At 45.2% G+C, this 24325-nt stretch overlaps 1 protein-coding gene across 2 annotated transcripts in view; it reads left to right on the top strand.

Moving 5' to 3' along the window:
• GPATCH1 (G-patch domain containing 1) overlaps nucleotides 1-24325 on the top strand; it is a 282152-nt gene that overhangs the window by 205664 nt on the left and 52163 nt on the right. For both annotated transcript variants that reach the window (XM_078668539.1, XM_078668540.1), the window contains exon 16: nucleotides 12000-12210. In XM_078668539.1, the coding sequence (XP_078524665.1) occupies nucleotides 12000-12210 (211 nt within the window). The remainder of the gene's footprint in view (nucleotides 1-11999; nucleotides 12211-24325) is intronic.

The raw sequence follows: 24325 nt of genomic DNA on the forward strand, positions 1-24325 counted from the left end.
TTGTAAGTGACTACATGCTCATATAATGGAGAACAACATAGACATGTTTCACTCACAGATATTGTATCACAAGTTAAAGGCAGGGAGCTGTAGCCTGGTATGTAGATTGCATCCAAAATTGCTTTAACCCCTTCAGTGCTAATGACAAGGGTAACTCGTCATGGAGTTTCCATTGATTTCAATGGAAAGTCAATGGAAGTGCATCATGTGCCTTAGCAGCCAAGTGGTTAATAGATTATTGCTATGGAGTGCATCAATGATACTTTCTTCAATGGTAAACTGCTTTGCTATCCATTCCCTATAAGACTCAAGCCGTATTGCTACTTGATAAGAAACTGGTATATTTGTGTTCCTGAAGCACACAAGATATCTGATGGTCTTTTCCTAGTGTGCTCCTTATAAAGTAGGCTCTAATCAGAACACTTAAGCTTCTGGTAAGATGTGATTGGTGGCAGGAAGAGGCCAACACACAAAAACGTTAGAAGAAATATTATTAAATGTAATGTACATATATACAGGCAAGAGCAGGTGTTATTTGTATATCAACCCAGGTCTCTGGCTGAGTTCGCCGCCACTCATAGAACACCAGGTTATAGGCCTCTCTACAGCAACAGAACAGAGTGTGTTCCATGAACACAAGAGATTAAATCTTGGGCCTCCGGGTAGAATCCAACATCACCTCATTTTATTAAAGAAAAAGCAAGATGGTAACTACAATAATGTATAGATATGCAGAACTTGAACAACACATCTTAACAATCAGAAATTCACATCTAATGTTTATGCCTCCTTATATGAACCATGCCAGGGATTAAACTGGTTTGGAAAAAACTGCACGGAAGTACCTATCTACTGGCACCAGGCCGATATCTAGTCCTTTACAGTGGATTTGCGAGGTTCCATTGTGGATAATGTCATAGCTCCATAAATGCAGCATACTGTGCTAGTGATGTCATTTATCATTATTATTAATATTATTATTGTTATAGAGTTCTTGTATAGCACATGGCTACCCTAACAGGGCTTCCTAGCGCTTAGAGAACCGGTAAATCAGTCTAATAGGAGCTAAAACAGCCAAGTCTTTACTTCCTTGCGAAAAGTGGAAAGGAAGGTGCAGCATCCTAAAGAGTCCGGAACAGCGTTCCATAGTCCGGGACCAAAACAGAGAAAGGGGTGCACCAACACCCCACCCCCTCACCCCCATGCCAGCATACCTAACCCTCGGGACAGTAAAGAGGAAGCCACTACTGGATCACAAGGTGCGAGCCGGATAATAGGGGCACATCAATTTTTGCAAGTACAGAGGTCCTGAGTGGATCTAATGCATATAACATAGCGCTTTTAAATCAATACGTTTGGTCAGTGTGAGCCAATGAGGTTCCCAGAGAAGCCCCGATGTGGAAGACATTTTTGAAAGGCGGAACAGGATCCGGGCTGCGGAATTCTGAACCACCAATTAGCACATTAGGGACGCCTCATCAGCCCCAAGTATAGAACGTTGTCGTAGTTGAGCCTGGAGAGTATCAAGGCCTGGACAACAGTTCTTTGAGCTGAGAATGGAAGAAACTACAATATCCTCTGTAGCCATTTTAAGGTTGCAAAGCACATAGAGGCCACTTTAGTAACGTGAGGCTTCATAGATAGGGTGGAGTCCAGAAATAAACCAGGGTCCTTTACTTTATTGGTGGGGATAGGTCGAATTTCCAACATGGCTGACCTGTGATGAGGGCCCCAAAGTCAGTGGTTCTGGCCCATTATCATCACCTCAGTATTGTCGCCATTTAGCTTCAATGAGTTGGTGTTCATCCAGGTGTCGACTAGGTTGAGGCACGAGTAAAGATCTTCCGAGTTAACTGCTTGTCCTGACGACAGAGAGAAAATCATCTGAGTGTCGTCCTTGTAGGAGAACAGAGTCAACCCGCAGCTTTCCACCAGGTCCGCAAGCAGGCTGGCGTAGTTGTTAAAGGTTAACAGGCTGAGGATAGAACCCTAGGGAATGCCCCAGGACAGGGGGAGAGCTTCAGACACAGAATTATTTGAAAAGACCTGAAATGTGCGGTTTGACAGGAAGGAGGAGAGCAATGCTAGAGCTGAGCCAAGGATACCCATAAGGATCAGTCTGTCTTAAAGAATAGCATGGGACAGAGTGTGGAACACAATGCTAAGATTCAATAGAATCAGCATGGCTGTGCCACCAAATCCACAGTTTGTCTTAAGTGTTCGGTCACTCCCTAGAGGGTAGTTTCAGTACTGAACCGTGCTCAGAAACCGGACTGGAAATAGTGGAGGGCGTTCTGGGTTTCCACAAGTGTGTGAGCGAGAGTTGACCTGTTTCTAGAGTATTTTAGAGAAGATAGGGAGTAGTGAGATTGGTCTGAAATTCGACAGATTGTCAGAATCCAGGTGAGGCTTTTTGAGCAAGGGGAGGGCCATGGCTAGCTTCCAGGCCTGGGCCAGCACCCCTTCGCTTAGGGAGGTGTCCAGGAGTTCCGGCACCAGCTGTATACTTGTGGGTTTAAAATAGTTTGGCTGGGGGAAGAGGGTCTAAGTGTGACCCTGATTTAATGGAAGCCAGGAGAGCTATCAGCCGGGGTTGGTTCAGCAGGATAAAGGACTGCAACCCTGCTGATGACTTGCATGTCCCTGGTGCTTTAAGATCCCTAGAGAGAGGAGGCATCAGGAAAGGAATTTTGAGTTTTAGGTTAGGGCTGTTGGCTCTAGCATCCATAAGACCAGCCTGGACGTCAGTTACATCTTTAATAAAAACGTCAGCAAGTTCCTGGCACTGAGCCTGGGATAATAGGGGTGGGGGGTTGGGGGAGATAAGATACGGGTCAGAAAGGTTTTGGACTACCTTGAAAAGAGTTTTAAAGCAATTTTGCGCTAGGGAGTTTTTATCAGAGTAGAACAGGGTGTGTGCCTTCCTACAGTGCCGGTGATACTGGCACAGGGTAGTTTTGTATTTGGATTTTGAGTCCGAGTCATATACCTTCCTACAAGCTCTCTCTAATAGTTTGCAGGACTTGTTTTCGATTTGTAGAGACTCGTTAAACCAGGGGGCAGGTGGGTTCTGAAGGGATGAAGATTTTAGTTTGGATGGCAGTGTCGTATTTAGGGACGTTTGAAGCCTGCTAACGATCACTGGTTGGTCTAGTTCGACATTGTAGGTTAGGCGAGGCAGCGTCCTTGTAAGGCAGGCATTGAGCTCGGGGATGTCCAGTCCAACTGTTTACAGGAACAACAGACGCCATTGTGAATTGGTCAGGTTTTCTTTGGGAAACAATGTTTTTTTTCCTTGACTGGCAGTAGCTGAAACTGTCTCATCCGAAGTTCTCTGGCTTCAAGTCATGTTCCTGTTGTTGAGGTCAGTTATGGGCCGTCCTGGTAAGTGTCCCAGCAGTTTTGGTAGGTCTCACAATTCAGCGACATGTCCTTTTTGCCTGATGCAACCTAAGGTTCTGAGGGAGAGAGCGAGGTGGCTTCTTTTGGCAGCTGCATACTCAAATTACAGGTCTGCTTCAGCGGGGGCAGTCTAAAGACAGGAAGCACAAGAAATTTCGGGATAGCGCAGAAGGTTTTTGTCCTCAGATAAAGAACTCACAAGAAGAGAAGCAGTACTACCAGGGGAGAGTCGCAGTTGTCTTTGTTGGAGCCCAGTCCAGCCCTGGAGAAGTTGTCAATGTGTTCAGAGGTGAGATTTCCTTGCCCTAGTGCTTCAGTTGATCAAAGGCAATGCTTTAAAGAGATTAAGGCCCCGAATACAATTTGGAGATTATGGGTGACCTGAAAGAATAACTGTAGCCAGCATCTCCACAGCCTACTTCGCCTATTACAAGCTAATCTCAATAGAGTGAGGAATGGGGAGTAATGTCTCAGGCCCATTTATTTGATGACTAAGCTTCACATGTAGCACCTCCTTGTGTGGGAAGGGTATAAAAAGTGAGTTTGGTAAGAGCAGGATTTGGCCTGGCAATGTGGAGCATTAAATGCTCCCCTTATGCCTTGGGAGGAGGCTGGCTGGGGTAAGGGGCTGTGACTGAGATGTGTTTGGAGCAAAAAGCTCCAAGCTGTTTTCCAGGTAAATTCTGGTTCAGTATTCCCGCAACTGGAAACTTGAGTACAGAAACACTGGGCCACTTATGATCTTGTGACCTGGTATGCCACCTGGGGATACTGCTCTGTCCAAGTAGTAATCATGGTCTAGGTTGCCTATTTTTTCCATGGAGCAACCTGAGGTACACCTTCTGGAGTTGAGGAGTTGAGAAGATTAAAATGGTGCCGTTGTTTTTAGTGGACTCGATTCATCAGCTTTGGTCTTGAGTTCAGAGGCTAAGAAAGCCACTTCAGAACAGGTTAAGCTGGCCCGAGTATCGAAATCAGGATTAGCTTCTGGTGCGATGTCAGCTCAACAGTGATGAAGTCCAAAACTCCAGTGACTGAGTATTTTATAAAGAATGTGAGAGCTAATACTAAGGCTTATTTGCAAAAGAACTAGTTTCCTCAAATACCTACAGTGGCATCTCATGAGGCTTTGAAGCATTTCGGATCTCTCTGGCTCTGCCGCTGAAGGTTTGGGGTTTGAGAAGCTATACTCTAGACGAGGATGGTTTTAGTGACGATGATTATATTTTGCCTTCTTGCCGTACTGATGAATGCTTGAACATTAATCGTCATTCAGAAGAGCTGAAATCCAATCTGTTTACTGAAATTGTGGCAGGAAGGCAGTTGTTGCTTTTAAATGAGGTACTGGCCAATATGATAATGGTGTTATGGAATAAACCACAGTCATCTTAAGCAGTAGCAAGGCATGCAGCTCATAGGCATAGGCCAGCTTCTTTAGACTCTATTTCTATTGACGCAACCAACACATAAGATTTGGTGCTGCAGGCCTCTTCGGCAGAGATGAGGTATAACACTTTCCTTGCAGTTCCTTCTGATGGTGAATAAAAGAGGTTGGATGCTTAAAGGAATAGAGCACATTGAATAACCTAGAAAGTTTGGGCTTCCACAGGGTACTTAGACAGGGAAAGACCTAAAGGTGGTTGTGTGGTCAATATAACATGCACCAGAACCCCTGCTGGAGATGGGGATTCACACCATGAATACCCCCTTCTATCATGAGAAACCAATACCCCATTACCAGACAACCGCAGGGTTAGGTGTTTGTGGTGTTTTATTCTAGTTATGAGGTTATGGCCTTTCTCCCGCAGCTCTTGTGGGGAGAGTATCTCCGTTCACTTTCTGGGAAAATCTGCATGTACTACCATGATTGGGAACCCTCACTCCCTCAAAGTGCTCAATGTTTGTGGTAAACATGCTGTGAATAAATGAGTGCAAGGTTTACGGCTACATGGGGTTCTCCACAGCCACGTGTATCCGCAAGATGACTGTGAACTAGAAGGGAGGTGTAGCCCTTACTGGTAACTGTCCTGTGCGCCCCCTGCCTGTGGAGCCCATTGTAGCACAGGCTGTTGTGTCTGTTTTCAACCCCCAAATGCTATAGTGGGGCAGCAAGATGACCTTGTGTTTACAGTTTCGAGTCTAATCCAGACCGCCAACCTGCAGCTAGCACAGAGTGCCACTTGTGCAAAAGAGAGACCAAGGGCATGGTCGTCTCATGGTAACAGAGACAGCGAGATGTGCTCTATGAATATACCTTATACGCTCCTAATTTCTCACAATATACCAGAGTCAGTTCACCATGGTGCTGACTTAACATATTGAAGCATGTATTTAATTTGGAGGTGCTCTCTCCAGATTTGTATTTGTACTTTAGCATCTGAGTTAGTTTTTGGCGTAGCTCCTACTACCTCAATCTTGACCTATAAGGTGACATTTGAGGCTAGAATATAATATCACCTTTTACTTCTACAAAGATCTATGCCACAGCATAGAGGTTAGACTGGTCCTAGGGTAGAACTTCTGATGCTGCTGTCCTCTGAAGCTAGAAATAAGCCTACAAATTGAGGAAGAACCCCATTTCTTCTGCGACCTAAGGAGAAGTGGGTAGTCTTCAAGCCTGAATTTGAAGGTATTGTGTCTTTTGCAATGTCACAGAGCTCCCAAAATAAATGACACCATCACAGAGGTTGTGTTTCACTCATTCAAAATCTCACACATGAGTGTCTCTCTTCCCCGGTTGATCAAGGCAAGGCAAAGTAATTGGGATCCCAACAAGGTATTGTGTCACAACTGTCAAAAGACAGGACACCACACCAAGGACCCTAGCTGTCCTGAAGGCAAAGCCCTTAGTGTAACTCCAGGGGTTGCCAGTGTAGCCTATGAGGGTAGTCCCTCAGATGAGGAAGTCCACATAGCCCTCAACTGGAAAATGGATCCAAAAGGTGATTTTGAGATTCCAGAGGTGTGTAGACACTTCCACCACCTACTGGTAAATGGAATCCCAACCACTGCCCAGAGAGATACCTGTGCCAGACACACTGTGGTGCATGACAGGTATGTACTCTCAACCCAGTAGGTGGCGGGAGACAAAAACGAGTAAGGGCGGCTATCCCAGGGAAGCTCACTGTTAGGCCTGTGGCTGTAGTGCCCAAAGAAATAGCCTAAAATGCCCCCTAAAGAAAGTATTCACGGGGCAGACCTGAACCCAGAAGGCAGATTCCTGCAACCTACGAAGAAAGACAGAAGAAGTCGCACAACAAAGGAGATCTGCTTGTGAATGCATGTGAGTTTCATGGTAAACGCAATTTAAGGCTAGTGTGCGCTTCCAGTATGGTGTGCCTAAGACCTCCGTGTGCTCAGAACCAAATAACTTCCCTGAATCCATTGTTTAATCAAGCACCTTAGCCCTGTGTGTGCTCTGGGCTACTTCAGTTACATGAATCCATTGTTTATTCACCCCACAATCTGATTGGAGGCACGGGGTACGTGTCGGTGGACTTGTGTGCTGATGTCATATATGTTTTCAGGGCTGTTAGACATGATTTGGCCTACAACAGAAAACCCTTTAAAGTTTCCTATTCCACTACATCCTTAAATGAACTTTTCACCTTGCTAGTGTCAGTGCGGGATTTGGGCCTAAACTGTTTTTTAATCATGAAGAGCTGTGTGTTTTCTGCTTGGTTTGTTGTTTCGCTATATCCTTCTGCTTCATATTTTGTACAGCGTGTTTAATTTTTATATTTCCTACAACACTCTCAACTCCCCAGCTAACAATGCTGTTATGAAGAATTATCTGAGGGTACCTTGGTTGCGGCAGCAGGATCTGGCAGCTAAATGCTGAGGATGTGGGATTTAGGAACAACCTGTTACCAGGAAAAAAATCTAAGAAGTATTTGCCAGACTACTCAAAGGAAATGCATTGAGTTTATTCTGCATGGACCTGGGATACTTGGCAGCTATGACTTAATCCCAGGTTGCTGGAAGTTTTAAGTGAAAGTTAGCAATCAAACATTAGGGTTACACGTATTCTTGGAATGATGGTAACAAATAGTGATTATTTTGATCCTTAAAAATATTAGGAATCGTGCTTGCCTAGGTTGTATGTGCTACCAGTGCCCTATTCTCTTCGTTTTCCTTCATATACAGATTTGCATCAAAATGCCTGTTTTTCATCTTGCAAAGATATGTTACGCTCCTATGGCAGTGTCAGCTGGTAATGCTGGGAAGGCCTTTAACAAAGTGTCCTTCGAGGCTGGCTTTAGGTAGAATGGCTAAGCCCTGTAAGTGTTCTGTAGTATTCATCAAAGACCGGGACAGAAGGGGCATGGGGTCTCGCTCAGAGTGTAGTCGGTCAGCCTGCCACACCAAAGGACAAAAGCAAATAAACTAGATCCTACCAAATCACATAGGAGGAGAAAGATCACTGCCGTGTTCAAAAGAACACAAAAGGGTTTCAGACCAGCCTTCCCTCCAGGCTCTCAGGTGTGAAACATTCCAGATAGAGCAGTTTAGCGTCTAACAATGTACGATGACTACTAATATAACACCCACCCACATACCACCTTTGGAAAAGCCAATAGTCCTCTAAATTGTAATAGTACTGTCGATCTTAATGAGGTATTCTAAGACTCAGAAATTGACAAGAGAGCTGTAATATCCAAATCTGCACCACAAACCACCCCTTAAGAAAAAATATATAATCCACAACACTTTACTACATGTTTGTTTGGAAGGTCACAGGAGCTACTCTTCCTCATCTGGAGCACTGTGGGAAAGACCCTCATGATACAACCACAGGCAATAGCAACACAGAATATTGCACAGTGCAAGTGTACCCTGTTTATGTGACTAGATTCCCTTAATAAATGTACCATTTACTGCAATGCTTGAAGGCCTTTTGGGCTGCAGATAATAAAATTCACCCGAATGAAGCTGTGCCGTAAGAAGAGGTCTGCCTGAAAATAACGACTAATTTGCCGTCACAGTACTAACCACCTTCTTCGCTTTCTTCTCGCTGTGATACAAGTGATACTCTCTCCTATTGCACAATTTTATGCACATGTATAAATATCTGTTATTAATAAAATGCCTTTGTAGCTCTAGATTGATAGCCAACACAATACCAATCACTGGCAGAAGTTGCAAAATTCTTGACAACATACTTTTGCTTTATTATCAAAGTGTGGGTCTCTTTCAATTTAAAGATGTAATAAATCATCTGTCCTATATATTTATTTTTTTGTTTTAAAAAATATGAGTGGACTGGATTGTTTTTCTTTTTTTAAGAATACACCATTGTGATTGCCTTTATCGAATGTACTGCAGCATTACTTCATTACCATTTCTTTTCCTGTTATGTGGGATATTGTATTGTATTGTATTGTATATAGCTTTTATATAGCGCATGCTGTCACCCTACGGGTATCCTGGCGCTCAGACTTGAAAGATAGACCAGCACAAAGACCAAAGCAGCAGTAGAGGGCAGTCTAAAGGTCCGACTTGGGGAAGAGCCAAGTTTTCAGGCCCTTCCTAAACTCAATCAGAGAACTAGCTTGTCTACTGTGCTGCGGCAACCCATTCCACAAGTGGGCGGCTGCCGCACTGAAGGCCCTCCCCCCCCCCATCCTGGAGCGCCTAAATCTGGTAGTCACCAGTAGGCCAGTGCTAGAGGATCGGAGTTGCCTTTTTGGGCTGTACCAGCTAAATTTCTCTTGTAGAGGGATAGGGCCTTGATTATGCGCCGCTCTGAATACAATACATAGAGATTTGAAGTGTACCCTTTCCTTAATGGGCAGCCAGTGAAGGTCTCTTAGCGCCATCATAGTAGAGGACCTACGTTTTCTGTTCAGCACCAATTTTGCCGCCATGGACTGGACTCTCTGCAACCCCTGAAAGATGTATTGCGGTGCTCCCAGATACAGGGAGTTGCAGTAGTCCAGTCTGCTCAGCACTATATTCCTCACTACAAGGGCGCGCGTATCTTTGGGGAGTAGTGGAAGGATCTGGCGCAGCATACGCATCAAGAAAAGGCATACCCCCACAATTTTGTTGGCCTGCGATTCCATTTGAAGGTTGCTATCCAACAAAACTCCCAGGCTGCGCACCGTTTTGGCTGAGGTCAGAGGTTCCTCCTCCGGTGTAAGCCTAAACTCCCGAGGTAGCTGTTGGGACAATCTGGCCGAGGGGCAGTAGACCACCTCTGTCTTCCCTCCATTAAATTGTAGGGAGTTATCCCTGAGCCATCCAGCCGTCTGCCGCATACAGTCCTGGAATAAATCCATCGATATTGCCTGTTTCCCTTCAAGGGAGAACACCAGCTGGGTGTCATCAGCGTAGTTAATCAGGTCAATGCCAAAGGATTTAATTATGGGGAACAGAGGCTGGAGGTAGATGTTAAACAGAACAGGGCTGATCACAGAGCCCTGCGGTACCCCGTATTGCACCGGAGACTTGCTGGAGGTGAAAGGTGCCAGAGTCACCATCTGTTGTCTTCCGGATAGATAGGACACTAACCATTTTAGGGCCTGCCCCGACACCCCTATACTCTCCAGCCTTTCCACCAGTATTGCATGGCTCACCGTATCGAATGCGGCTGACATATCGAGTAGCACTAAGATGGTGTCGCTCCCGTTGTCAGCTCGCATTCACAGATTATCCAATACGGTCGCCAGGGCGGTCTCTGTACTGTGACCTGGGCAGAACCCAAATTGGTCCCTGTCCAGCAGATGGTTGTCCTCCAAGTAGCAGGAAAGGCTTTTGCTAACTACTTTTTCCAGAATTTTAACAGGATAAGGCAGGAGGGAGATGGGTCTGAAATTAGCTGGTATCTTGGGGTCCAGTAAAGGTTTTTTTAACAGAGGTGTTACTAATGCCAACTTCCATGCCTCAGGAACAGTTCCCGTTTACAGTGATTGACTGCAAATCTGTTGTAACCAGGGAAATGTTTCCTGGCCTACAGTTTTCCAGATTTTATATGGAAGGGGGTCGAGTGGGGAGCCAGAGGACACACTATTGGCCAATGTTTTAAACAAGTCGGCCGTTAGGGCAGGGAATTTATCCAGGAGCGTATTTGCCCGAGCCGCTTCCTCTGGCCTCCGGGCCGAATTGTCCTGATCACTGCAGTTACTGGGGTTTAGATCACCCACTATTTTCACGATTTTATCTTTAAAGTGAGCAGCAATCTCCTCGCACAGTTCTTGTGAGGCAGCTACCTTCTTGCTCGTGCTAGTTGGACATGAAAGTTCCTTAACAATTTGAAACAGAGCTTTTGTACTGTTAGAGGCTTGTAAAATGGAATTGGCATAGTAATTTGACTTAGATAGAGCAATTGCCCTTTTATACAGAGTCAGTACCGACTTCAGAGCTGTCTTGTCTGGTACCGAGTATGTCTTTCTCCATTTCCTCTCGGCTTTCTTGCATAACAAGCGTAACGATTTTAGTTCCTCATTGTACCAAGGAGCTGAGGCTTTGTTTCTATTTTTAAGGCTCTTTACAAGAATTATAGGGTCCAGGGTATTGGCTATATGGTTACAGAGAGTTTCGTAGTTCTCCTCCACGGTAGTGGAGGGGGAGAAGAGATTTACATTAATAAAAGGCTGTAAATTGTTCTTATCCAGTTTAGCCCACTCTCTTCCCCGTCTGTATGCTACTGGGCAGCTATCATTGCTCTTAGAGTTGGGGATCTTGATCAGGTAGTGGTCAGTCCAGATTTGTGGCAGTATCTCTGTCACCTCTGTCTCGGTGTCCATAGCAACCAGGAGATCCAACACGTGCTCCCCCTGATGTGTGGGTTGTAGAACCAATTGGTGTAGGTTAAGGTTCTGACAAACACTTCTCAGATCTCTCAGGTGGCTGCCCAGGCTGCCATTATCCCATAGATTAAAGTCACCCATTATGACCAATCTAGAGTGGGTTAGGCTCAGATTGGTGATGGTATCTAGGAGAGCAGAGAAATGTGTATCCTGCCCTGGAGGTCTATAACAGATCAATCCGGTAAGCAGTCTGCCTTTGGCCTCCTGCACTGAGAAGCCCAGGATTTCTATTCCTTTGATTTCATCTATTTCAAACGGCGCAAAATTCCAGTCCTCCTTAAAAATCACCCCTATCCCTCCCCCCCGCCCCACCGGCCTAGGTTTATGAAAAACCTTATACCCTTCCGGACATGCAAACCCCCATCTCCACGGAGGAGTCAGGGCTAGTCCAAGTCTCCGTTAGAAAGAGGGCATCCAAGTCCATGTCTTCGATCATATAGCCGACTTCCAGATAGTGCTTAACTAGGGATCTACAGTTAATCATCCCACAATTCAGAGGCTTCTTGGCCATTCCTGTATTAGGGGAGTGCTGAGTATGCCCCCTACTTTCCCTGTTACCTATTTCCAACAGCTGTTCCTTAGAATAGTGAATCAGTCCTTGTGATTGTTCTCGAAGAGGTCGAGCAGCATGGCTGGCGCTCGGCGCTGACGGGCTTGCCTATAGCGCGCCTCCGGCGCGCCATTGACACGCCCGCTGCGCGCGTAATGATAGTTATGTGTTGCAAATGTTGAATTCAGCTAAGCTTCTTCAAATATTTAATTGATATCCTTTTTATTCATGTTCAGGCTGATACAGAAAGCACAGAAGAAAAGCAGGAGGACGAATCTGAAGAGACCCGACCATCCATGGACATGTTTAAAGCCATCTTTGCCAGTTCATCAGATGAAAAATCATCTTCTGAAGACGATAGTGAGGATGAAGAGATACAAGAGGAGCAGTTGAAAGAAGGTTTTAAAGAATCAGATCCACCTGATACTAAGGTGCCTGTAGTGAAAGGTAGGACACTAAATCAAATTTTTATTTTTGATAAGAATGAAAACGAATTCCAGACATTTGCAGTAAGCTTAGGGTAGGTCAGGCAAAACCAAAAACAAGAGGTTTAAAAGCATTAGCAGGACTGAGAATGTAATGTACATGATAATTGAGGAACTATGTTAGCCTGAACTTAACAATTCAGTAGCAGGTCTTTGGTACTAGATATAGAGGTAGCCAGAACTGCAAATACATCCACCTTCCAAAACTATGTTTTTTAAAAATCTGTTTAATTCTACTTTTTCACCAATGGCATGCATGGATCTACTTTTTAGTACAAATTAAGTATGTTCTTCACAATGCAGAAATTAGTAGACACTTAAGACATCTTGAAATCAACCTTGCCATTGCCACATGTTCTTTCTAGGGAGAAAAGTGGGCTGCTAATTATGTCTCAAATATACATCTCAAATCAGTATCCGGTATTCAAACTAGATGTCAAAGGTGTTTGTATTTCCATTTTTAAGATTCCACAAAATGTTTTGTCTTTCTGCTTTTGTGGTGTGTCGAGCCATCAGAGTAAATACCATAACTAGGGACTAGATGTACGAAGTATTTTTGTGATAGCAAACTGCCCGATTTTGCGAATCGGGTAGATTGCGACCACAAAAATGCTTTTTGTGACGTACAAAGCCTAATTTGCAAATCAATAACTTGTTCTCTAATCGCGATTTGAGTTTTGTGATTTGGAATTTGGAAGGGGCGTGTTGAGGGCATCCCTTCCTAATACCAAATTAGAATGGTATGTACAAATGTTTTGCTACCGAAATGTGGTTTTAAAACATTTGCAATTTACCGCCAATTGAAAGTTGGTGGTAACCAATTCACAAATACTTAATAAAAATTTAAACCATGCTGAAAGAGCATTCGTCAGAAGATTCAGTCAGGCTTGAATTCTTGTTTTTTTAAGATCTGTCTCCTAGGTCACAAGAACAGCTGAGAGCAGAAAGCATTTTTCTTTTTAAGGAGCTCTGAGTTGGTGCCTTTGAAATAATTAAAAACTTCAAGACATGCCACAGTAGAAAGGAGCGTTGTTCCTCTGCTGTCACAAATAAATTTTTGTGCCATTTTGAAAAATGTGGGCCTGATAAAAATACTGGATGTACAACAGACAGAGGTTTAAGTTACTGAACACATCTGATGCATTGTTCCTTTTTGGAAAATGGCCTTCATAGACTGGGTGCCAGAAAAAATAACATCATTTTTAATTCCTAAACAAGGACATATTGCGGGTGAGATTCTTTGGGACTGTATCCAAGGCTCTTCAACAGCCAATAAGGATCACATAGAAATCAGAAGGGCAACTACACATTATTGAAATAAGTGTTCACTAATATCCAGTTAGTCGAACACGAGATCCAAAAATCCATTGTACCATATCCAATTGGAAAAGTAATCTTTATTTAATTTCATAATGCGATAATAAGCACAGCCAACGCGTTTTGTCCCGGGGAACAATTGGACTTCTTCAGGGCTAATTTAACTTCCTCAAACTTATTTATTATCTATCATTCCAAAGACATAGAAATTGTGGCACAACCCCAGCAGACACCTGCGTCAGTTCTAATCAGCATATATCATCCCTCCCTCACAAGATAGTGTGTAGATATTATTTTGCCACAGTCACACTTCTGTAAGTGTCTGTGTCAAGTGTCAAAAAAAGTGTGTCAAGACATTGTTGCTTGCCAAAGAAAGAAAAATGGACTGCTTTTTAACAGCCAATAAGGAGGCTGCTGTGGGATGGAGCTCCATGACTAAGAGGAGGTAGGGCTAATTAAAAGATTTGCTTGTCATGTTAGTAGCGGAGGTGATATGGGGTTAGAAGACCATCTCCAGCCCTAAAACCTGGTGCTTTTGACTAGACCCCCAGTTCCATCCCAGTTTGCGGCAACCCGGTCTGCCTGGCTTAATTGTATTTAAACTCAGGGCTGCTTAATTAAATACAATATCATTACACAGGTAGCCATGACCTTTGGCCCATCTGGAATTTGTCCCAGATGAGAGGGAAGCCTATTTTTATAGTCTTCAAATCTGATTATATTTGGTCAATTTATTTGCTGTCTTGGAAAGAATATGAAGATGCAGTTATCAGGAAGTGATCAAATGTGGATGTGGTTAATAAAGACCCTTACAAAAATGTATTCACTTCACAGGATAAAGATGTTCATGAAGACGCCTTCAACGTGTGACTGTAAAATATAAACCACACCTTGAACCTTATCTTTGTAAAACAGATCTATCTAAATGCAATCATTGCAAACATTCATTACTAATTTCATAAAATTCAGTGAACCTACTGGATAAAGTGTGCATGACACTCTTTCACATAATAACTATTAATGTAGTGAGCTTGGTTCTTGTTGCAGTACACCCCGCCCCCCCCACACACACACATACTTTCTGTCTAGTATTTGATGCAATTTTGACCGAAGTATACTGAGTTTCTGTTAACCAGGTCCCCAGTACCAGTCTTGTTTCAATTGTTCCTCCAATTGGCAAAAACTTTAGCATCCTCTGTAAGTCCCTAGTAAATGGCACCCACGGTATCTAGGGCCTTAGGTACTACAGAGGATCCCTAAGGGCAGCAGCACAAATTGTACCACCCTACGGGACCACTCACCAAGCACATGCAAGGCTGCCATTGCAGGCTTCGTGTCGTGGTGCAGAAAAAATAAAAACATGTCACACATCCCTGTGTGCTTTGTCCCTTAGCACTGCATGTAATATTTGTAAGTCACTCCTACAGCATGCCTGACAGCCCTAAGGCAGGTTGCTAAATATTACTGGCACATTACTGCCAGTAAAAGGGATCAAGGAAGCCATTTTAAAACATGTGCAGGACACTGGTGAAAATTAGTTCCCCAGCTACCTGATGGCTTCACTGAAGATAGGGATGTTTGGTATCAAACATCTTGTATTGGTAAACCCACACTGATTCCAGTGATGGATTTACAAATACATGAATCCAGAGAGCATCTTAGAGGTGCCCCAGAAAACCTACCAGCCTCTGGTGTGCTCCATGACTGGTTTCTGCCAGCCTGCCACTCGAGACACTGTTCTGACCTCCTAGGGTGAGAGCTTTTGCTCTCAGGTGACCAAGAACAAAAGCCTGTCGAGGCAGAGGGTGTCACACCCCGTGTCACAGAATGACCCGTGATTGGCCTTCCTAGGCCAGCAAGCTTCAAAGAGCTGCTGCCTTTGAAATGTGAATCTGGCTCCCCTTCACATGAGAGGAAGCTGACCCTTTGGCACCTGGACAGTTGGGGAAATTAGCTAGTTAGGTAGGCGTGCCACTCCCAGGCCAGTACCACCCCTAATGTGGGCAAAACTGAGGTGGAAACAATACTTCAGAAGTAACCATCTTTGTGATGGCATCTAGGAATTTCTGGGACAGGTTATGCCCGCTTCCAACAGAAAGTGGTCATATAAGGGGTGTAGTGACCCCATGGGTCAGTAGACCATTGGCTACTACCATACATAACCCTAACACCCGTAAATTTAGTATTTAAGGGAGCCCATGGCACCAGAAGAAAGAAGATGACAAGAAGCGACCCACAGCAAGAACTGAGGACCCAGAAACTGACTTGGCGCAAACCCTGCTGGCTGCCTGCTGACTTAGCCAGTTGCACAAGTAGTCAACTTATCCTGCAGCAGCTGAATTGCCAAAGCCAGAGAGACCTGTTGGCCTCTGCCCAGGAACCAAGACCTCCTGAGGGATAGCAGAACTGTCCGCTGCATCCTGCAGACAGCCAAAGAAAGACCGAGAGGGCTCCAGCCCTGCCAAACCCCAACACTACCAAGCACCACTCCCCCCATCCTATGTTGAAGTGGGCCAATGGTGTTGGTGAGGTCCCCACGCCCTCAAGGTACTGAGTCCACTGTGGAATGACTCCTCGTGGCTTCCCCGACGTTGCCTGCAGCCTCTGTTGACAGTCCCCCTCAACCGCGAGTGTTGCCGGACGGAGAAACCCGACATCCCAAAGACCCTCTGCACTGAACGCCCCGTCCCAAGGAGAAGAGTACCAAAAGTGTACCCACATCCTCCAACATTGAAAGAACCGAAGCTGCTTGTTGGTTTCACAGGACTGGTCCAGGTTCCACACATCTCCTTCCCAGAACGTTTTGTGGTGATCCATCAAGCGGGGACCTAGGAAAAGGGGAGGGCTCAAAATATTTGATATTTTGATATTTGATATTTATGGGTTTTTATAAAGCGCAAACTATCGCTCCGGAAGGAGCATCTTGGCGCTGTGCAAGCATGAAGTAGATAAGTGATCGATGATAAGTGGTGAGGGTCTGGAACTAAATGGCTGCCAATACAGAGTTGTCAGGTTGTTGATATACCCAAGTCTTGAGGAGTTTTCTGAATTTACTCTCTTTTTCAGTTAGTCTAAGGTTGACGGGTAAGTTGTTCCATGCCCTTCCTGCCAGAAAGGTAAAGGTTTTCCCACCCCTAGTCTTGTACTTGAACCTGGGAATCATTATGAGATTTGTTCCAGAGGATCTCAAACATCGTGAGGGGTTGTAAAAGGTGAAGCGTTTTGCAAAGTAATGAGGCCCTGTGCCTTTCAGAGCTTTAAAAACGGTAAGTAAAAGTTTAAAAAGAATTCTTTTATGGAGTGGTAACCAGTGTAGAGAATTTAATGCAGCTGAGGCAGATGACCTTCTGGGGAGTTTCAGGACCAATCTGGCGGCTGCGTGTTGTATACTCTGAAGCTTCCTCAGGGTGGACTTTTTCACTCCCACCATTAGGCCATTGCAGTAATCAAGTCGGGAGAGGATTAAGGCTACCGCAACTGATTTTCTAGCTGCAATGAGGAGGAAGTCAAAGAATTTCTTTAAAGATTTGATAAGTCCGAAGCATCGACCAGCAGTGATCCTGACATGATCGTCGAAAGAAAGGGAAGAATCAAATTGCACGCCCAGGTTCCGCGCGGAAGATGCTGCACTAGGTGGGGCCTCTGATCCTATGGGCCACCAGTCCTTCGGGCAGAAGGATAAATTTTTTCCTAACGGTATAATTTCAGTCTTTGCACTGTTGCACCTCAAGTGGTTTGTATTCAACCATTGAAATACATCAGAAAGACAGGTCCGGAAACGCAAAGCTGCGTCCGAGCACTTTTTATCAATGGTGACGACAAGTTGTGTGTCGTCAGCATATGACGTGACGAGGATCCCATGAGATTCTATCACAGCGAGGAGGGGGGCCATATAGATGTTATTGTCCCCATTCATTTTTCCATAGGATATTTAGACATCGCTACAGCCATACAGCTAAATGGACCCCCATCTTCCAGGGCAGCTATTCTAAAAGTGGGAGGGAGCGCGCGCCCACCCCCTCCCCGAGCCTTGGAAGGCTTGGAGGCTCCATCCCACGGCGCCTAGCTTTATTATTGTCTCCTATGGCCCCACCCCTAGGACACATTTTTCTGCCAGCAAAAATAATCCTGCTGAATGGGAGCACACATTTTTTCCCTGGCTGCGCACTTGCGGATAGGGAAGCGGAGATTGCAAACCTGAGCACTATTGATGCTGGCTGGGGATCAGACAAGGGCTGTGGGGGCTTTAGGGTCCCCCCCACAGCCCCCAACTAAAAAACAAATGTGCCTGTCCCCAGATCAGCACCCACATAAAAAAAGCAATGGCCAGATCCTACCGGCACCACAATGGGTGCTGGCTGGACAGCCGGTAGTGACAGCGAGGTCCTGAGCTCCCCCTGCGGCCCCCAACCAAAACAAAATGTGATTGTTATGTTATGTTATGTTATGTTAATCAGAACTTATAGAGGGCATGTTCACCAACAGGTTTCTTGGCGCTGGTATTTTTCCATTTGAGGTCACTAGTCAGAAGGTCTAGCTATAAGCTTGGTTGACGAGCCAAGTCTTCAGCATCTTCCTAAAGCGAAAGAGGTCTGACTCAAGTCTCAGTGGGGGTAGTAGAGCATTCCAAAATTGGGTCCTAGTATTGAGAAGCGTGACCCTTCTGTATGTTTGCGTCTAAAGCCCGGAACCACCAAAAGATTAATGTACAGGGATCTTAAGGTGTGCTGAGGGGTGTATCTATGGATTTTTGACAATATGTGCTTTGGGCCAGTCCCATGTAAGGTTGAACAGGATACAGCCTGTTTTAAACATGGAGCCCTGCTCCACTAAGAGCCAGTGCAGCTCTTTTAACAGCGGCTTAATGTGACATTGTCTGCCTTGTTGGTATATAATTCTAGATACCTGGTTTTGTATCAGCTGCAGATGATGTATTTGGTGTTGCTGGAGGTCTAGGTTTATTGAGTTGGCATAATCTATTTTTGATAAGATCAAATCAAATCAAATCAAATGTTTCTTTATTCGTTTTTTTTCCATATAAAAGCACAGTTAAAAAGTGATATACATTTTCCACATTCTATTAAATAAGACTGATATTATTAAAAAACCATTATTTAAAAAGATTAGGCTACATTTGTTAATAGTTCATACTATATGTATGATACTGTGTATTGAAACATCTTTTGATATTAACGCATACATACTTAATAAAAGTTGACACGTGAATATTGAATTCATTCAGTCGAAGTTAGGTCTATGTCAAACTATGCACTTCAAGAATTTAACAATATACTTTGCTATCCGTTCCTCATCCAAAAACTGTAGTGAAAGCAATGCAGGACGACATCTTCTAATACCCATTAGTTTTTATATCTGGGTAAGACATATCTTTCTATGTTCACTGTAGAATTTGCAGAATAGGATAGTGTGTATAGAATAGGATATTGTGTAAGATCAAAGAGATGATGATTTGGATGCAAGCCTCTCTGTTGAAAAATCTTCTGATTTTCCTTAGTTTCTGCAGTTGAAAAAAACAGACGGAGGTGACCGCTCCATTCTGCGTGTTCATGTTAAGATCTGAGTCAATATGTATGTATGCCTAGACTTTTTATTGAGGTATTTGATGCAGAAGGGGGCCTAGCTTAGCAGGCCAATGGGCGAGGGACCAGTGCTGAAGTTTGTTAGGAATGATGATTTCAGTTTTTTCTGCGCTACGTTTTTATTAGTTGGTTTTTGTTCATCCAGTTCATAATGAACAGCATGGAGTTCTTGAGGAACTCCTTGGAGTCTGTAGAGTCGTTGATGGAGAAAACCAGCTGCATATCGTCAGCATAGTTGTAGATCTGAACTCCCTTCTGACGGAGCGTGACAATGAGGGGGCGGATAAATATGTTAAAGAGGTGCGGAGATAAGTATGAGCCCTGTGGTACTCTACATTACAAATTTACAATGCCAGATTTGTACGGAGAGAGCCACACTGACTGTTTTCTATCCTCAAGGAAGGATTGGAACCAGTTTAGGGCAGTACAAATGAAGCCTGCTGCAGCAGTGCGGTCCATCAGGATGTCATGGTTTACAGTATTGAATGCTGCAGACAGGTCCAGGAGGCATGAGTGCTTTCTACATCAGCCGTTCCCTTTGGGTTATCCACAACAGATAGAATAATGTACTGTGGCCTGCGTGGAAATCTGCTTGATGTGAGTCTAAGAAATTGGTTTCTTCTATAAAGGTACTGAGAATTTTTGCTACATTTGTCTCCAGTACTTTGCCCGAGAATGGGAGGGGGGATATCGGCCTGTAGTTGTCCAGCCTCTGAGGGTCGACACCTTGTGAGATTGATCGACCATGCTTGGTCGAGAGTGTGACCTTTAATGTGTGTAGGTGCTTGGATGTTTTATGAGAGATTCAAACTTTGTAAGGTGCCGGTAAATTCCCTGGCACTCTTTCCCTCCTGTTTCCTCATTTGCCCAGTAGTGTAAATTGGCAAGGACCAGTACTTTGGAAAAATCGATGGTCATAGGTGCGATGCAATTTTCAAATGTTTTGGGGAAGTTTGGCATAGCAATGGGGGGCCTATACACGAGTCCACATACCATGGTGCTGTTTGGAGAGTATAGCTTGATTACTAAGCTGTCCACTAGTTTTATCTCTAGTGGAGAAACGGTGGTGATAGATAGTCCTTTTTTTATGGTGACTGCTAACCTCCCTTTTTTTATCCGTTATTCTATTAGATGGTAGGAGGTAATAATTATCTGGTAGCTAGAATGTCAGGGATATATTCTTCTGTCAGCCATGTTTCAGTCATGAACAGCATGTCGGGTGAATCAGTGTCAAGTAGGTTTGAACAGCTCCAACATGTGTTTGACCGCGGACCGGGTATTTAAATATATTATATTTAGTTCCTTTACTGGTTGTGTTCTTTTTTGGGAGGATGGGTACAGTAGTTTGGCTTGGGATTTGGCAAGAGTCTATGTTCTTACAAGGATCATGTAGCTGACCAGAGTGGGAGAGGCCAATCTCGTCTAATATTTGTTGGCAAAGCAGGTTTCAAAGTTGCTTATTCCGCGGGGCCAAAGGTTTGAGCTCTGCTAGTGTGTAGGTGACTCTTCTGTAGTAGAGGATCTCTGTGTATAGTCATAATCTAGTGAATAGTCCCGCCCATGTATGCGGACCTCGGAGCAATCAAAAATAATCTCTTAAGTTGTCAAAACATGCAGAACTGCACAGACACTTAAGAGAGAATTTAAAGACAGATAATGCAGCCTATATCCACAGGCTACACTGTCCAGTACTTCAACTAGAAATTCCACCAAAATCCACAAACAGCACAGCCTGTCCAGGGGTTTCTTACAGAGAAAACCTTGCCTTTGACAGCAAAACTCTCTGGAATGATAGAGAGGAAGAGGTGGACAGACAAGCCCCATAGGCTGCCATTATGTGGCTCAAAACAGGATACTGTGCCTTTAAGAGAACTTTCCAGAAGCCTCACTGTATTCCAGAATGCACTGCAGGTCCCTTTTACTTTCAGTTCTTTTTTCCGGCTCCTGCTAGCAGGACCCTGGAGCATTAGCTCTTCTTTTTTGAGCTTTTTCTATACTATTTTTGTGATCATTTTGGATTTTTGCAGCTTCACTCGACGTCTTTGGCCTTTATCTACATTCTGCTGTGTTTTTTTGGCAGAATTTCTGCTGCATTCTTGTCTTTATACTATTTCTAGTCTGACAAGTGCTTTGTCTGCAGCTGTACTAAAGACCAAAGCTGAAGCTCGCAGGGTTTGTATTCTGTGTCTTTTGACACCTGTCTTCTCTGTAACTTCTGTTCTGGGAGGCTTCGGCTCCCAGGTTTGGAACAGAGGAGTTTGAAGGCATCTTCAGCCTCTGGGTAAGGAGAGGGTAGGTCCTCTACCGAGTCCCATGCTGTGACCACTGGGGTTCTCCCCGGTAAGGGCACGTCTGAGCTATCACGCGGTTCCGGTCGGCGTCTAGGACGTCATGGAGTGCCTCGACGTCATGGGGTGCCTCGACGTCATGGGGTGCCTCGACGTCATGGGGTGCCTCGACGTCATGGAGTGCCTCGACGTCATGGAGTGCAGTCGGGCTGACGTCTGCGCCCAGAACATTCTCGAAGTGCATGGCAGTGGTAGCTGCACACCTGAGGATAAAAGAGGTGTTTGTCTACCCGTACCTGGACGATTGGTTGATCAAGGCCTCCTCTTTCTCAGAAGCTATAGCACACTTCCAGAAGACATGCGTTCTTTTGAACAAGCTGGGGTTGCACATCAACATGTCCAAGGCTGTCCCGATTCCGGTCCAGTGCATACAGTACTTGGGAGCCTCCGTCAATACGCTGTCAGCAAGCGTGTCTCCTTCGGAGGAGAGAGGATTATCGTTCCTTCGGAAGGCTTAGGCTCTTATGACCGCTCCATCTACAACAGTGGGAACGGTGTCTTCTCTACTGGGGTCGATGGCCTGTTGTATCTTCCTCACGCCACACGCACGGCTGCACATGAGACCTTTGCAGGAGTGCTTGGAGGATCAGTGGGATCAGAGGAATGGATCTTGGGACGACAAGATACGACTGTCTCTGCATGCTCTTCAGTCTCTGACGTGGTGGTGTTCGGCGGAGAATCTCCTCATAGGGGTTCCCTTTCACAAGGACATTCCCGCACAGACTATCGTGACGGATGTGTCTCTCCACGGCTGGGGGGCACATTCCGGAGACTTACAGATACAAGGAACGTGGTCCCTGATGGAGTCCACGTATCACATCAATTTCCTGGAACTCAGAGCTGTTCACTTGGCACTGAAGGCGTTTGTTACATCCTTCCAGACCAACTCTCTGCTTGTACAGACGGACAATACGACCACGATGTATTGCCTCAACAAGCAGGGGGGTTCGAGATCGTGCACTCTGTCGCAGGAGGCGCTGGCTTCTAGCCAGAGGACTGACGATCACTACTACCCATCTGCTAGGTGTGCAGAATGTTCAGGCAGACGCACTGAGCAGACTTATTCAGGAAAACCACGAATGGGTCATAAACGACGAAGTACTAGGAGAAGTCTTCGCAAGGTGGGGGACTCCAGACGTAGATCTGTTCTCCACCGCCGAAAACAGCAAATGCTCAGACTTCGCCTCCAGGTACTACCAGCAGGGGACGCTGGGGTATGCGTTATGGATTAACTGGTCGAACAGCTTTCTGTATGCTTTTCCACCCATTCCCCTGATTCCGGCGGTACTCATCAAGCTGTCCCAGTCCAGGGTGCGGATGATCCTGTTAGCCCTGGAATGGCCCAGGCAGTGGTGGTTCACGGACCTGCTTCACCGGTCTCTCCTTCCTCACATACAGCTGCCGTGCAGGCCGGACCTTCTCGGGAAGTTCGGGGGCAGTTGTTGCACCCCAACCTCTCGTCTTTGAGTTTGGCGGCAAGGCTCCTGCGATAGTGCAATATGGCCATTTGAATCTACCAGAAGTTTGTATGGACATACTGGAGGAGGCTAGGACTTATGCTTACAAGTGGAAGAGGTTTTGCATCTGGTGCAAGTTCAAGGGCTATGACCTAACGACGTGTAAGGAAGATGTCATCCTTCCGTATCTTCTACACCTGGCGCAGTCTGGTCTTAATGTCCATTCCATTAAGGTTCATCTTGCTGCGCTGACTTCCTACAGGAAATGGCCTTCACAGACTTCCTTCTTTTAGATCCCTGTGATCAAAGGGTTTTTGGAAGGCTCGAAGAAAGTGTTCCCTCCTGTCCGGCTTCCTTCGCCTTCATGGGAATTGAACGTGGTGCTGTCCAGATTGATGAGGGAGCTTTTTGAACCTATTCATAAGGCTTCATTGCAGCACCTGTCGGGGAAGGCGGCGTTCCTCGTGGCCATTACATCGGCCCGCAGGGTGAGGGAAATTCAGGCGTTGTGTTGCCAAGAACCTTATACTGTATTTCATGCTGCTAAGGTTGTTATGCGTACTCACCCTAAGGTTCTTCCAAAGGTTATATCTGACTTCCATGTTAACAAGACTATAACTTTGCCTACGATTTTTCAGAATCCTTCATCTCCAGCGGAAAGGTCTCTGCATTCCCTGGATGTTAGGAGGGTGTTGAAATTTTTATCTGGATAAAACCGAAGATATTCGTAGGTCAGACCAATTGTTTATCTATTATGGATCAGTCAGGACCGGTCTTGCTACCTCTAAACAGTCCATCTCGAGGTGGATTGTGTCCTGTATACAATTGTGTTACCTAAAGGCTGATAAGACCTTAGGGGGTAAACCTAAGGCTCATTCCACCAGTGGCAAAGCTGCCACGACTGCTTTGCTCCGCAGTGTTCCAATTGCAGAAATCTGCAAGGCAGCCACTTGGAAGTCGGTCCATACCTTTGTTAAGCATTACTGTCTGGACACTGATGCCAGAGAAAATGCTCGGGTTGGGCAGGCTTCGCTGCGAAATCTGTTCGCACAGTAGTGGCGTTATTTCTCTTTTCTCCACCGCCGCTTTGGTGTGGGGATGGGCTTGCCATTCTATTCACTAGATTATGACTATACACAGAGATCCCCTACTACAGAAGGAGTAGTTTCTGTCCTGTAACTCCAGTTCTGTAGTAGGGGTATCTCTGTTATAGTCATAAGCGCCCTCCCGCCTCCCGGTGGAGAGAGATATTCATGTAAGAAATGCTACAGGTCTGGCGTGTTACGCCTTCAAAAAGAACTGAAAGTAAAAGGGACCTGCAGTGCATTCTGGGATACTGTGAGGTTTCTGGAAAG

Source organism: Lissotriton helveticus, chromosome 12 (assembly GCF_964261635.1).
Source record: "Lissotriton helveticus chromosome 12, aLisHel1.1, whole genome shotgun sequence".
Lineage (NCBI taxonomy): Eukaryota > Metazoa > Chordata > Amphibia > Caudata > Salamandridae > Lissotriton > Lissotriton helveticus.